We start from the raw sequence: 15,137 nt of genomic DNA, 5'->3' as shown, positions 1-15,137 counted from the left end.
TTACCCATCCCCAAACGTCAGCAGTGCTGAGGCGGAGAAACCCTGGTCCACCTGCTCAGGGACACTCACCAACGTGCTCTTGAGGTGGAGGGTGTCAGTGAGAACCACGTCCGTCTCCCAGTTCTTGACCTTGAGGAAGCGCGGGCACTTGGAGGGGCTGCCATTCTTTGTGGGGGACTGTTTTCCCGAGGCAGGGGGCTGGAGGAGAGAAGGAAGATGGGACCTTAGGCAGGTCTTGAGGGCACTGGAAAGCCGTCTCCCCTGGGACGGGGAGAGGCGTTGCTCTTCCTGGAATCTACTCCGAGGTACCAACTGTCAGCACAGAGAGAGGGATCTGACTCGCCCCAGTTGACACGTGCAAGGTGGCTGGGGACCCGGTGCCTCCACCCACGCAGAAGGAGGCATGGTGGGAGAGCCTTTTGGGTTCTGTTTTGGGGAGAGGGGTCAGGAACTCAAAGGTGGTCTCTCTGGTGCTAGCAGGGACTCAATCAATGTTTGTTGAATGAATAGATGACTGAAAGGACACCAGCAGTCTCTCTGAATGATAAAAGCTCTCGGGGCCAAGGACTCAAACCTGAGCCTGGGTCAAGTTACTTGGATTTCTGGGCTTTCCTGCTACAGCCCAAACTCACCATTTCTGGCAAATACTGGGAAAACAGGTGGTTTAAATTAGAAAGGTTCAAAGCATGGAATATTTTCCCCGAATTTCAGGTTTCTGCCTCTCAAAAATGTGAAGCGTGTCCCTGCCTCAGGGCCTTTGCACTTATGGTTCCTTCTGTCTTGAACTCCTTCCTTCCCTCATTTATCTTCACCTCTCTAAACAAACTGCCCAGTGGGTGGTTGGGGATGAGTCGTGGGCTGACCAATGTTGGCCTGTGCATTTTAGACCTCATCCATAAGGATCACATTCTGTCTTAGGTGTTTCTGAGTCACTGTCTACCCGCCTGGGCAGAGGTGCGCCCGTGCATCAGATAAGCATCAGTCAGTCAGCAGCTGAGGGAGAGGCAGCAGGTGCACCCTGATGTGCTAGCTGAGCAGGGGAGGGAAGACGAGCTGATGTTGAGTGATGCTCACACCAAAGAGTAGAGCAGTGGGCTGTGACCTGGAGGCAGCATTCACGCTCTCAAACTTTTATTTATTGAGCACCTACTCTGTGCCAGCCACTGTTAGGCACTTATGACACTGTGGTGGACATGACAGACGTGGTCCTTGCCCTTCTGGAACATTGTTGTGGGAGAAGTGGAGATAAATAATAAGTAAACTAAACACAGACAACAGAGTTTCAGGTGGTGATGAGAATGTAAAACAGAGGGAGGTGATGATGACCAAGTGGAGGGGAGAAAGGCACATGCAAAGGCCCTGAGGCGGGAAGGGTTGGCTAGGTTCCACGGACCAGCACAGAGGCCAGTGTGGCTGGAGTGTCTGAGTGAGGATGAGTGCAAGGAGATGCAGGCAGGCAGGAGACAGGGTCCACATCTTTTCAGCTTGGAGGAGCTCAGGCTGGTGAGGGAGCTGTGAATTAAGGTGAAATGGGTTAAGTCCAGCACAGAAACCACAGAGAACTCTGAAGGACTAATACTGAAAACTAGCATTCAGGGAGCACTTACTTTGCACCAAGCAACAGCCTTATCATCCCCATTTTACAGATGAGAAAATGGAGGCACAGAGAGGTTAGCTAAGTTGTCTAAGACCACAGAGCTAGTACGCTGGAGCCTGGAGTCAAATGCAAGCCGTCTGGCTCTCAAACCATGCCCTTAACTGCTTGACTATCCTGCCTCTTGGCCATTATGCATAATTCACTCACTCATTCATTCAATATATGTTTATTGAGTATCTCCCATGTGCCACGCAAGGTGGCAAGGGCAAGGGCTACAGTGACAAACTAGACAGACATGATCTCCCCTCGTGGAGATCACAGTCCAACGGGGGGTGCCAATAATTTAATGAGCTGTTGTAATGAGTGCAATGGGTGCCGTAACATGGGACGTTGGCAGCGTACAGGGGACGGTGGAAGCGCACAGAAGAGACACCTAACCCAGAGCATTTGACCTCTAAGTCAAGACCTGAAGGACAAGTAGGTGTTAACCAGGCAAAGAAAGAAGAGCAGGGTCTTGCAGGGAGCTAGAACAGCTTGTGCAAAGGTCCTGAGGTGAGAGGCATATCATAGCCACCCTTCTGGCCAGTGTAAGAGGAGCTCTGTGCTAAAATATCCATGCAGCATGTTGGAGTTTGGGGGAGAAGAGGCAGGCGAACAGGACGCCACTGTTAAAGATTGTTCCAGAACAGTGCAGGGAGCGACGGCCAGGAACAAAGGGAAGGTGCTATGACTCACGGTCCTCCACACCTCCCCGCCCTGGGCAGACCCAGTCATCCCCAGTGGTTCCCACCTCAGGGCTGGGCACCACCACCCATCCATCTGTGCAAGCCACAGGTGGGAGCCGTCCTGGACCTCCTCCCCTTTCTCCCCTGCCCCTAATCCAGCCCTGACTTCCATGATGTTAGCCTTCTCAGGAGCTCTACACTCCATCCACTCCTCTGTTGGAGCCACCACCATCTCCCCCTGGGATGACGGCAGTCCCCTGAACTTGGCCATTACTGATGACTCCTGGGGTCATTATGCTGCTGCCACGAGTGCAACTTCTAGTCCTATTCCTACTAGTACTACGGCTGCAAGTATTATTACTACAGTACCTCCCTGGGAGCCAGGGCAGGAGCATCTGGAGTCCTGCCTTCATTCCTCATTGGTGCTGTCTATCGTGCTAAGCTCTGAGTTATTTTGCTTATGTCCCCATGTGAAGACGCATTTGAATGGCCCCTCTTCCTTTGAAGGTCTGGCCGGACATCCTAAAACTTCCTTAGGTTTCTGTCTCCTCCAGCAGACATGCAGGTGACGGAAGTCACATCTGGGCAGGCCTTTGTTGTGACCAATGCCTCTGACTGTGTGGACACCCTGCATCCTTGAGAAAAAAAACATCCTACCTTGCCCATGTGGGAGGCACCCCAGCCATCCTCCCCAAATACTAGGCATTGCTCCTTTCCGAGCTCTCTCAGCCACACACATTAACGCCCTGGAGTCTGAGAGCAGCTGGAATCCCAGAGGGGGGATAACAGACGCAGTGTAGGCCGTGGGGTTGGGCCCAGGGCCCAGGGACAGGGTGGGAGGGATGGGTGGGGAGTGCGGTGAGGCGGGAGGAAGAGGTGTGGGGTGTGGCCGGTGGGTGGGCAGCCGGCAGCTTTCGTTGGCAGGGAGCAGAGGGAGCGAGGCAACAGGCCTAATAAAAGGGGCCACCTGTCGAGGTTCCAGATGTGCGAGGGGTGGTCATGACGAGTCGAGTAATCGGGGCCCGAGCGCGAGCTGTGCCCTCTCCACGCTGGGCTGCGGGAACCGCACACTTGAAACCAGGCATCAGGAGGCCGCTGGCAGGGCTGTTGTACTTGGGCCTTCGATGTTTTAATTAGCCAGCAGTCATATTAGGTGACTCAGGAGGGGACGAGCGGGAGATTAATACGGCAGTCAGAGCCCCTGCACGGGGGATGCAAATGACTTTTCTGAGTGGGGACTGAAGTGCTCACGCTAAAAATGCAGATTAGCGGTACTTGTATGCATTATGCTGGGGACACGGCTGTGGCTATGTGTGTCCTTTTCTGGATTCATGTCCAGGGTGGACTATGGAAGCTTCTCGGGTGGCAGAGACACTGACTCCATCTCAGGGGGTTTGTCAGGTCTGCCTGGGACGCCCACTCCCAAATTTGGAAAGGAGGCTCCGAGCTTGCGGGCATTTCAAGGGCTGTGTCAACACCTCTTGCTTTGGGAGCCTGCAGAGACCCTGAGGAACTAGAAGGAAACGGTCTTGCAGCCCAAGAGGAGACAGCGAGGTGAGGTGGTGTCAACCTGGGGCCCCGTGCCAGGAATTCAGTTTTGTAGGATCCGTGACACCCTGATTCCTTCCCCGCTCTCCTTCCCTCCTTCAACAAATCCATATTGAGTACCTACTGTGTGCCAGGAACTTGTGTTGCAGGCCCTACAGTGGTCCCCATTCTCATCTCACAACTGGGAGAAGCATCTTGCAGCTGCGAGCTCTAAAGCAGGGCTCTGCAAACTGCGGCCCGCGGGCCAAATCTGGCCCACCGCCCATTTTGATACAGCCCACGAACTAAGAATGGTTTTTCCATTTCTAGCTCATTGAATAAAAAAATCAAAAGAAAAATACTGTTTCGTGACACATGCAAGTTAGACGACGTTCAAATTTCACTGTCCACAAATAAAGTTTTATTGGCACACAGCCACGCTCATTTGTTTCTATACCGTCTATGGCTGCTTTTGAATACAACGGCAGAGCGGGGAGCTGCGATGGAGACCAAGATCACAGGGCCCGCAAAGCCAAAAACATTTCCCATCTTGCCCTTTACAGAAACAGTTTCTGCACTCCTGGCCTAAAGGATCAAATTCCAGTAGCTGAATTCTAAGTTATCTTACTTACGTCTCCATCTGCTTACATGTCGCTGCATTAGAGATCTTTCCAGATCATTCTTTAAAACAGTGCCCGACCCCTGTGCCTCTCTGCTCCTTCACGACCTCTATAATGCTTTCTTTTTATTCATCGCACTTAGCACTGCCAACGATTGTTGGGAGTGTATATGCATTTGCACGTGAATGTATATATCTCTATATCTTACAGATACAGATTTATATGTCACTATAGATATTTAGACCTAGATATAGTTGTCTGCCTACTCCCTGCTCATTTTGCCCCACCTCCAGCCCCTACACCAGTGCCCAGCACATGGTACATATCCAACAAATATCTGAACTTGGCTGTGAATTGAATTTTTTCCCTCCCGAATTCCTATGTTGAAACCCTAACCCCTAATGTGAGTGTATTGGGAGACAGGACCTTTAAGAGGTAATTAAGGTTACATGAGGTCATAAGGGTGGCACCCTAATCTGATAGGATTGGTACCCTTATAAGAAGAGAAAGAGACATCCTTTCTCTCTCTCTCCCTGCACATGCACAGAAGAAAGGCCATGTAAGGAAGCAGCAGGAAGGCGGCCATGTGCAAGCCAGGAAGAGAGGCCTCGCCAGAACCCGACCACACTGGTGCCTTGGTCTCTGACTTCCAACCTCCAGGACTGTGAGAAATGACTTTCTGTTGTTTAAGTTGCCCAGTCTGGTATTTTATTATGGCAGTCTGAGCTGACTAATATAAGGTGTAAATACACTTCAAGATTGTGGACTTCCTCAAATGCTAAGCCAAAAACTTTGGTCTTGATTCAGCAGAGAATGGAGAACCCCTGAAGCGGCCTGACCAAGGGGGTGACCTTATTAAAGCCGAGTTTTAGGAAACGTGGCTGCAAGGGGTGCCATGGAGAGAGGGCGAAGGCTGAGTGACCCCTGAGGGGGCTGCTGTGCCAATGGAGGCAAGAGGGCGTGAGGGTGGAAAATACAGCTGCAGGAGCAGCGAGGCAGGAAGGGAGAGGTTGGAGACTGGGGTGCGGGAAGCAGGACAAGAGCTGGGGGTGTGAGATGATGGAGGGAAAAGGGCAGGGTCAACATCGGCTCAGAGGATTCTGGTCTAAGTGGAGGATGGTGGGCCTGCAGCAGAAGTTGGGAAGTAAGGAGCAGGAGCGATGGGAAGGTGGAGGGACAGAGGGAGGGTTTTAAGGCAGGAAGATGGACACTAGACATCAGAATCTGATCCAGACGCAGAGGCCAAGCACCCTGCCCTGCCCCCAGTCATGGGCTGTGACCGTCAGGAGCCTCACAGCGAAATGGGGACAAGAGCCCATCAGCAGCGAGGGAGGCCCCTGCGAGACAGAGAACATCTCAGGAACAGTTATGGGCTGAACTGAGTCCCTCCCAAACTCATATGCTGGCATCCTAACCCCGAGAACCTCAGAATATGACCTAATTTGGAGTCTTTAACAAGGTAATTAAGTTAAAATGAGGTCATTAGGGTGGCCCGAATCCAATGGGACTGTGTCCTTAGAAAAGGGGAAATTTGGAGACAGACACGCACACAGGGAGAAGGCCGCATGAACATGAAGACAGTCACCTACAGGCCAAGGACAGGGGCCTGGAGCAGAGTCTCCCCCACAGCCCTCAGAAGGAACCAACCCTGCCCACACCTTGATCTCAGGCCTCTGGCCGCCAGCACCGTGACACAACCAATTTCTGTAGTTTCAGCCACCCAGAGTGTGTGTGTTGTTACGACAGCCCTAGGAAGCTAACCCCGGAGGCAAGGCCCAAACCTGTACAAAGCAAGTAGTTTCTCAATCTTTCCTAGTTGGCGCCAGTGACAGCTCCATCACAGGCCTGCAGCAACCTGCCCCGCTTGGCTTGTCCTACAATGAATGCAGCACGCTGGGGCCGAGCTGGGCAGAAGCCCATCCACAGCAGGGGCAGAGACCACACATCATGCCCTTCTGCAACTCCAGGCAGCCCGGCTCCAACCTGTGGGTACCACCTCTTCACGGCAGCAAGTGTAGCCTGGTTACGAGCTGTGGCAGCTCAGGGTCCAGGACCACAAACCAGCAGGTACACACCTATCCATGCAATTAAAAAATTGCTACTTACAAAACATGACCCACTGCGTTTAGTACCTCAAAGTATAATTTCCTTGTAGTGTATTCAAAGCATTATTTCTAGAGTGATTCATTCTTTATAATAACTCCACGGAAACTTGAAATCACTTAGTCTTCCTCTCTCTCTCTGCCCCCGACAAAGGTCCGTGTCCTCCGGTGTGTGGAGGAGGATGAGGGAAGTGGGTGCTCTGGAGTCTGACCCATCGGTTTGGGTCCACGGACGAGGGTCTCTGGAGACTACAGGCCTTTAAGACACATCATCGATGCTTTCTCCAAATCAGTTTATGCTTATAGTTGCCATGAGCTCAAAAGATAACCAGAGGTTACTAGACAACCTTAAACTTGGTTCCATTACCAGACCAGAATGTCTATGTGCACTGTGAATTAATTTTAAAAGAAATCCTGTAATTATCTTGCGGCCCACCCCCATTACATTGCATTATACTGTGTGTGTGCATTTATTAAAAGCATTAACTTGCTAAATGTAAATATTTAAAATGCACAAGAAACTTTATGATTATGTTTTGGCCTTTCTACCTCTTAAAATATCCTGGGACCTTCAGAAAATGGGAGTGGGTTGGGCTCTCCGAGAATCTCTGTTTGGATGGGGTCTTGGCAACGGACATCAATTTGCAAGGAGAGGCGGGAAAAATGACTTCGCCCCAACTTGGCCTATCCGGGAAAGGCATTTGAATACGGTCTGATGAATGAATGGGCATGAAGAGTGGTGTCACCGATTCCAGAACCAGAATGTCATTGTCCCCCTCGGACAAGAGCTGGGACAGCTTGCATTGAATATATTCACTGTTAAAACAAACAGGCAGCAAAATATGTGGAAATTCCAGCCGGGTTAAACCCAAACACCATTAGTTCAGGCCCCGCTTCCTGGCTCCACCCTGGCTCTGAGCCCCTAGGGCAGCGGGACACGGAAGGCTGGTCTCCTGACTAAGTGACCTACAGAGACCCTGGTGGTCACTGAGCAGGCGATGGTTGGGTGGAGGGAAGGGAAACGTTAGCAAGAGTTGGAGTCTGCTGCTGCTGGGGACTGAGGGAGACAGCTCAACCTATATTCCTGGAAAGCATCCTTGTTGAGGGGCCTTTGTCCCCTTTGGGGGCACCCGGGGAACACTGGGTAACTCGCGAAGAGGGGCGACTGAAGATGCTTTTGGGAAAATCCAACGCGGGTGTCTAACTCTAGGCATGAGCCAGATCAAGGCAAAGGATAGCTGGCTCCATGGAGTTGCGGGTGAAGAATGAAGAAGTTTAACGGCATCTTATTCTGGGGACTTGGGGCACCTCCCACAGAGAGAAATTCATCTCAAAACACACGAGGTTTCTCAAGTGTTTAGAGAGAATCTTAGGGGACGGAGTAATTCAACAGGCAAGATGTCAACCTGAGTGGAGCCAAGAGAATCTGCTCAAGCCAGCCTGTGGCTGTGTGGGAAGCGTGCGTGCACGATTCTACGAAACCCCAAATATCACAGCGTCGTAACTGCTGTGGGTGTGTCTATGTCTGTAGCTTGTCTTGGAAGTGGAAGTTTCTGGAAATCGAGGCAAATATTTGATGACGAAAAGATGCCTCGGCGGTGAACTCCTCCAGGGCAGTGATCAGGTTCAGTTTCTTTTCATTTTGAGTAACTTTTAGGAAATGCTATTTTGTGCCTGACCTGGGCTAGCCCATTGCACGTCCACGGGTTCAGTGAACCCTCGTGGTAACCCGTTTTTCAGATGAGGAAACAGGGGCTCTGAGAAGTGAGGGGATCGTCCCCCAATTAACAGCTAACCGGCAACAGAGCTGGGCTTGGAATCCAGGCCCTCCCACCTCCTGCCTGCCCTCCCCGCTGTGCATTCCTAGAGCCTGGCCCCCAGGAGGCATAAACCACAAACGCTCCATTGATGCGAATGAGCGACAGGGATGACGGTGCAGTCAAACGGGGAAAGAGGTGCACTCAGTTGCCAAGACTCAGCGGGTGTCATCTGTAAAATGGGGACAGTGCTTCCTGCATTCTGTGCCTCACATTAGCGATATAATAATTAGTAACATAGCTATGCCTAAATTAGCAATATAATGATTAGCTGAATAACAGCAATAATAATAATCATACACAATTTTGGAGCACTTATTCTGAGCCTGGCTCTATAGAGTTAAGAGTGGGCTCTGGGGGCTCCACGGCTTGGGTCTAAGTCCCATCTCCCCCACTTACTAGTCACGTGACCATCATCAAGCTACTAAAGCCTCTGTGCCTCAGTTTACTCATCTGTAAAATGGGGACAACGATAGCACTTCATTGGGTTGGACTGGGGATTAAATGAGACTGTGGACTGAGTGCTCAGCACCGCATCTGACACTGCTCAACAAACATTTGCTGTTTCTGTTACAGCTGATGCTGGCATTTCCTGCACTCTCTCATTTCATCTCCCCACAACTCCCCGGGCCCATTAGCCCCTGCCGGGAAATGAGGCTCAGCACAGGTGCTAATTAGCTGTCTGATCAAGTTCACCAGTAGGAGGAGGCAGAACCTGGGCTGACCCCGGAGTGAGTGAGGCCAAGAGCGAGAATGGCCACACCCCCACAAGGTGGTCCGGTTATCCCGTTATTATTATTTTTTCACATATTCATGGGAAGTGTGTCAGGGCTGGCTGAGGAGGTTTCCCCGAGGCACGTGGCTTGTCGCTGAGGGGCAGAGCATTTTGCTGGCTTGCCCTCGTTCAGAAGCAGCCAGGCTGGCTCTGCCTGCCCCCTTTTGGTTTCCAGCAAAGCCAGCACCAGCCGGCCAGTTGGGGCGTGTGCTCATGGACAGAGGGGCCCCGGAGACCTTTATTCTCTGAAGAATGGGGACCCACGAGCACGCCCTGCTCGCCTCATAATTTGGAGCTCTCCAGAGAGGCTGGGCTGATGTTGACACTTACCAGGAAGTAGAGAAAAGCTTCTCAACAGATTTTGACATTTTGAAAGCAGCCGACAAGCCCTGAGTCCCCGGGGGTGAGGAACTGCCAGGCTTCTGATGGGGGGTGATTTCAATATGACAGTCGTCTGACTACCTGATCCCCTTTGTCAGCAGGAGGCTGGAGGGAGGGGCAGCGTGCTAAGAGGGGAGAACCCCAAATGGAAATCCCACTTCCTGAGGCCTGAGACCCCCTCTCGCATCAACTAAGGATGGGACGGATGCTTAATTAGTACCTGCAAACAGACGTTCTGCCCTGAAGCAGGGCATGGGTCCACCTCTCGCCCCTTAGGAGGGCAAACCAGGCAGGTAAGGGGAATAGATGCTTAATAAGAAGGGAAGGCGAGAGGGCTTGATTCAAACTCTAAGGTTTTTCAGGGAGAATGTACAAACAGCAGTTTCTCATGTCATTTATCTCAGCTGGCATCCTCTCTTAAAGGGGTTGTTATGTAAACGGCCTTTAGAATGTTGTCAAAACTCAATACCTGTCTCAGGTGGTATTAGCACTAAAGATAAGGATCCTCAGCAAGAAAAAAAAAAGGCAATATTATCAGCCACAGCTGTTCCTTTTACTGTAACACCTTTTCCCACTTTCTTCTGGGCAAACTCCTACGTGATCTTCAAAACCCAGGTCAAATGTCACCTCTTCCGGTAAACCTTTCCTGACACCTGCACTTCCCACAGCATTTTGTGTCCCTCTCTATTTTAGGATTCATTGCACTGTACACATGTCTCCCCACATTCATCCACGAGCATCTCAAGGGCAGGGAGGATGATGTTCGCATATCTTTGCTTCCACCCCAGAGCTACGCACATGGCACGTATTGGGCGAATGCTGGGGGATGGGCAAACTGCTTCATTCTGTCTACCAGCCCAGGCCAGATACGATTGGCAAGGGGATGTTAAAGATGAGCATCACGAAGTCATTCACACGTTGTATCCTAGTGACCAGGGACTTGGGTCTCACTGGTCCCACCCATGGCTGACCCAGACTACTGGCAAGAGAAATGACTGCTAGATACAGATTAACATCTCAGCCTTCTGAGACTGATTCAGGAGAAGCTGCCTCTATGGCCAATTTTCCTGGAATTTGGACAAACGAGAGCATCAGGGAGGATGGGCCAGACCTCGCTATTTCTTCAGGGAGCTGACAGTCTTCTGAGTCAGGAAGTTCTTTCACATGTCTAGCCTGCATCCGCCCTGCTTCACTTGGGCTCTGTCGCCTTTTGTCCGGTCCTTGGGAAAAATGCAGACCTTTTCCCTCCTACGTGTCCTCCTGAGTCAGGGAAGCAGGTGGTGGCTGGGTCTCTCTTTGTGTTAGTAACAATGCTGACCCCCAACAGATGCCTGAAAAAGCAGCCAACGTGGGTTACAAGCGGGAGGAGGGAAGCAATTCCAGGAGCTCCAGGTAAAGTGCCTTCGAGCAGCAGAGGAGAAGCTGGGCCTAGGAGCCGGTCTTCGGGCCAGAAAGAAGAACACTGCATTCTCTATCAATTTGCTCAGCCTGGAACATTTCTGAGCCCTGTGGTCTGGAGACATCCAGCAGGAGGTAAGAGGGCCATCTCCGCGACAACTGAGGCCCTGCGGTTCCGCCTCCTGGCAGCTCTGTTTCTGAGAGGCATCTGGAAAACTGAGTCTCAGACAGCAGAGCCAGGAGGATCTCGCGGGCCAGTGGTTCCGAACCTGTTCTTGGGTCATGGAGCGCACTGAGGGTTTGACGATGACAAAGGAGGGACGTAATCCCCAGGCGCTGCTGGTCTCCATGCTGTGCTGCCAGGAGCTCCCAAGTCTAAAGACGTTTGGCAGGTGACCTCAGGAAGACTCAGTCTCCCCAGGGACACGGAATTCTGAGGCCATGGAATTGCCGTGTTAGAGGGGGCCCTGGGGCAAGTGCCCAGCGCCACTCCCTGATTGCTAGAGACTGAATGTGTGTCCCCAAAATTCATATGTTGAAACCTAACCCCCAATGTGATGGTCTTGGGGGAGGGGCATTGGGGAGGTGACCGGGTCCTGAGAGCAGAGCCCTCATGAATAGGATTAGTGCCCTTATACGAAGAGACCCCAGAGAGCTCCCTCGCCCCTTCTGCCACGTGAGGACAAGGAGAGAAGATGCCTCCCATGAACCAAGAAGCGGGCCCTCACCAGACACCAAACCTGCCGGCGCCTTGATCTTGGACTTCTAACCTCAGAACAGTGAGAAATAAACTTGTGTTGTTTATAAGCCCCCCAGTCCACAATGTTCTGTCACAGCAGCCTGCCCGGACTGAGACGTGGTCACTTCATCACGATGCCCTGCAAAGAAGGCCCGTGGTCCTACTACTCACGCCTGCCCTGTTCCCGACACCCACCCAGACTCCTCAGGCTTGAAGTTCAAGGTCATGTTTCTCAGGCTGTCACTGTCTAACCGAGGTGGACGGCAGGAGAGGAAATGGCCATAATTCTGCCATTGCTCAGATTTAAGCAATGACTTTAAGGGTCTTTTTAGTGGGGTCTAGGCTTCCTCAGCTGCTTCCCTATAACCCGGATCTCAGAGGCTGTTGGGGACCACCAATTATAAACTCTGATACCGAGAGGGGACAGGCAGGTAAGGGAAATTAGTAAAGTGCGTGTGTGAGGGAGTAATTTCAAGATAGAACATGAGGTTGCCTATTAAACACAAAAGACTATTCTTCATTTTCATAAAACAAATCTTTCTCATCTTTCCGGAAACATATGAACCTCTTGTTCTGTCTCTTCTTATCCCTTATCATAAAGATATGGGTACAAAAGATCTAACTTTCATCCTATTATAAGAGAATCAACAGCACTAACGTTATAACAAATGACAACAGACACTGGCCTTAATGACAGGGAGACAACAGGGAGTGGTGGGGATTGTGGCAAACTGCAGAGCCCATGCTGTGTCTAGAGGGGGCAGCTGCTACTCAGTCCAGGCGGATTATTGCCCCATAAGAACATAAGCTCAATGCGGTCAGATCACCCACATTTTTAAGAGAAGCTGTAAATATGATATTTAAATAAAATTTTGAAACATCGGCAATAAATTCCAAGTGTAAACATCAATTGTCTCTTAGGGCAATACAGTGCAAACCTAACAAATCATGTCTACAGCCTGTATCTGGCCTGAGGCTGCCTCTTTCTGTTCTTTGTCTTGGGAGGGTTTGAATGATGGCAACACCGTTTTATTTTCAATTAAGAAAGAAAATATAAAGAAAAATTCTAACATTGTTCGTTTAATCATTAATGGATAATAGTCCTCTCACGCTCACAGCGTGGCCATGATTTTTGAGGACAGCATCATAGAAACCTACATTGTGCTCATCCTCCAGACACTCCCAGATGCCACTGCAAGAGGGAGAGTAATGGGCCAGCAGGAGCATGAATCTGACTACTGCAGAATCCCTCAGGTCCTTATCTTCCTGGCCAGCCACAGCAGCTGAGAAAGCCATCCCCACTGAGAGACTGGAATGGCCCATCCTCCCCGTGAAGCTATGTAGAGAGGCTCCAAGCCATCGCTCAGTTGGGATGGGGATGGAAGGTGATGATGGCAACCCCGCCTGTGCCATCCAGGGCTTGGGGCAGGTGGAGGGAAGGAAGGAGGCGACCTGGGCCATCTCCCCATTCTGACCTCCTGCTGGTCGGTCCATCGGGACCCACTGCAATGCAGAGGCGGGGCGGGAAATCCACATGCTTCACTAGGGATGCTCTGGCTTGGTCCCACAGCCGCCTGGGCAGGTGAGAAAAAAGTGCCACTGATCTCTAGCCAAATCCCGACTCTCAGGAAACCATGTTGACTCAGCCGTCAAAACACATCTCAGCAAATTGGCAAAGACTAAAAAGTTTGATAACACAGCAAGTTGGTGAGGCTGTGCAGAAACACTCTTCTGCTTGGCTGGTAGGACGGGTACAACCTCTATGGTGAGCAATTTGGCAATTTCTGCCCAAATCACAACATACATGACCTCTGACCCAATAATTCCACTTCTAGGAATTTATTCTATTGATAAGCCTGCCCATATGCCAAATGAGGTAGTTATACAATGTCACTCATCACAGCCATGTCATAGCAAAATATTGGCAATGATCTAAATGTCCATCATGGAGGTGTGGCTCAACAAATTATGGCAGAACCAAACAAGGGAATGCTATGCAGCTGTGAAAAAGAACCAGGACTCTCTTTATCTACTAATTGGGACTAATCACCAAGATATGTTGATAACTAAAATAGCAAGGTGCAAAATGATATGTATAATGTGCTCTCATTTGTGTAAAAAATATATCAAAATAATGTTTGTGTCTGTCTATGCATAAAATGCTACTAAAAGGACCACAAAAATGATGAATATTGCTTACCTCTGTGGAGGGAAACTGTGTGTCTGGGTTTAGGGGAGAGAGAAAAGCTTTTCACCATGCATCTTTTATATCTTTTAAATTTGGAACCATGTGAATGCCTTTCATGGTAGAAACAATTAAAATTTGAAAAATGGCAAGCTCACAAAGAAAACAAAACAAAGCAAAAGCCAAAATCCATATTCCAGGATAAGCACTCCTGGCCCCAGCCTCCCGAGGGCTCCAGCCATGGTGGCGGATTCCAGTCCAGCATGTTTTGGGGTTTGGCTCCCCTCACCGCATCTTCACACCCGAGAGGGTTCAGGGAGCCGTGGAGTATGGGTGCCAGGCTGGCACCACCCGCTTACCTGCTCCTTCTCTGAATATGGGTTGTTGAGGACGACGGGCACATTGCCCTTCCCCCACAGGTCGTTGAAGACTCGGTCGTTCTCCACGCCGAGGGGCAGTGGTTTGTGTGACTTGCCATCCAGGTCTCTGCAAAGCAAGTCAGGGGAGGTGAGGAAGGTGTGATGTCAGGAGGACCGGCTGGTGGCCCTGGTCTGGAAGTCCTGAGTCAGCACAGAACCTCCACGGTTCACCCACAGCACCGTATGTGGAGCCAGCGTGCCTTGGGCGCCCAGCCTGACGCTGCGTAGGGTCACCAGCGACGGGTGGAAGCAGCCCTGTTGTCAGGCGTGAACATGAGCTCCTCAAGTCGGCACCGATGGCTGACACACACCCGTCTTTGTGAAAATCATCTCAGAAGGGCTGTGATGTGGATTTTGTTCCCCTCCCCCATTTCATAGATCTAGAAACACAGGAGGCCCATCTCCTAGCAGAACCCCAGGACAACTTAATGCCCACAAGATTTAATGGTGGAAAATGTAGGAGGCGGGAGGGGTGGGGAAGGAAACCAGTCCTGGGGGCCAGGGTGGTAAGTCATTCCATCGCTGAGACACTGATAATAAGACTGAGGATACCAGCCAGGATAAACAGGAATGAGTCTGCAAATAAGGGGAACAGAGCAAGAAAAATACTGCTACTATTAATAGTGATAGCTAGCGTTTATTCAGCACTTACTATACGTCAAGCACTTTACGTAAGTTTTAGTTAATTTAATCCTTGTGACAACCCTATGAGGTAGGTATGAATATTAATCACGATTCTACAGATGGAGTGAGTGAGACAGAAGCTAAGTTGCCCAAGGTCACAGTATTCCAGCCTACTCTTCACCCATTCTGAAGTGGAGGCTCTCGTTATTGTCATCACTTATCATCATC

General features: G+C 50.7%; 1 protein-coding gene across 6 annotated transcripts in view; it reads right to left on the bottom strand.

Moving 5' to 3' along the window:
- The window catches only part of NOS1 (nitric oxide synthase 1), a 175,263-nt gene that overhangs the window by 55,072 nt on the left and 105,054 nt on the right, over positions 1 to 15,137 (bottom strand). For all 6 annotated transcript variants that reach the window (XM_070275423.1, XM_001914970.6, XM_070275424.1 and 3 more), the window contains exons 3-4: positions 14,226 to 14,352; positions 70 to 198 (exon numbers count right to left, since the gene is read on the bottom strand). In XM_070275423.1, coding sequence (XP_070131524.1) covers positions 70 to 198; positions 14,226 to 14,352 — 256 coding nt within the window. The remainder of the gene's footprint in view (positions 1 to 69; positions 199 to 14,225; positions 14,353 to 15,137) is intronic.

The sequence above is a fragment of the Equus caballus genome, chromosome 8, assembly GCF_041296265.1.
Source record: "Equus caballus isolate H_3958 breed thoroughbred chromosome 8, TB-T2T, whole genome shotgun sequence".
NCBI classification, from domain to species: Eukaryota; Metazoa; Chordata; class Mammalia; order Perissodactyla; family Equidae; genus Equus; species Equus caballus.
This window is presented reverse-complemented; position numbering and strand designations above follow the sequence as displayed.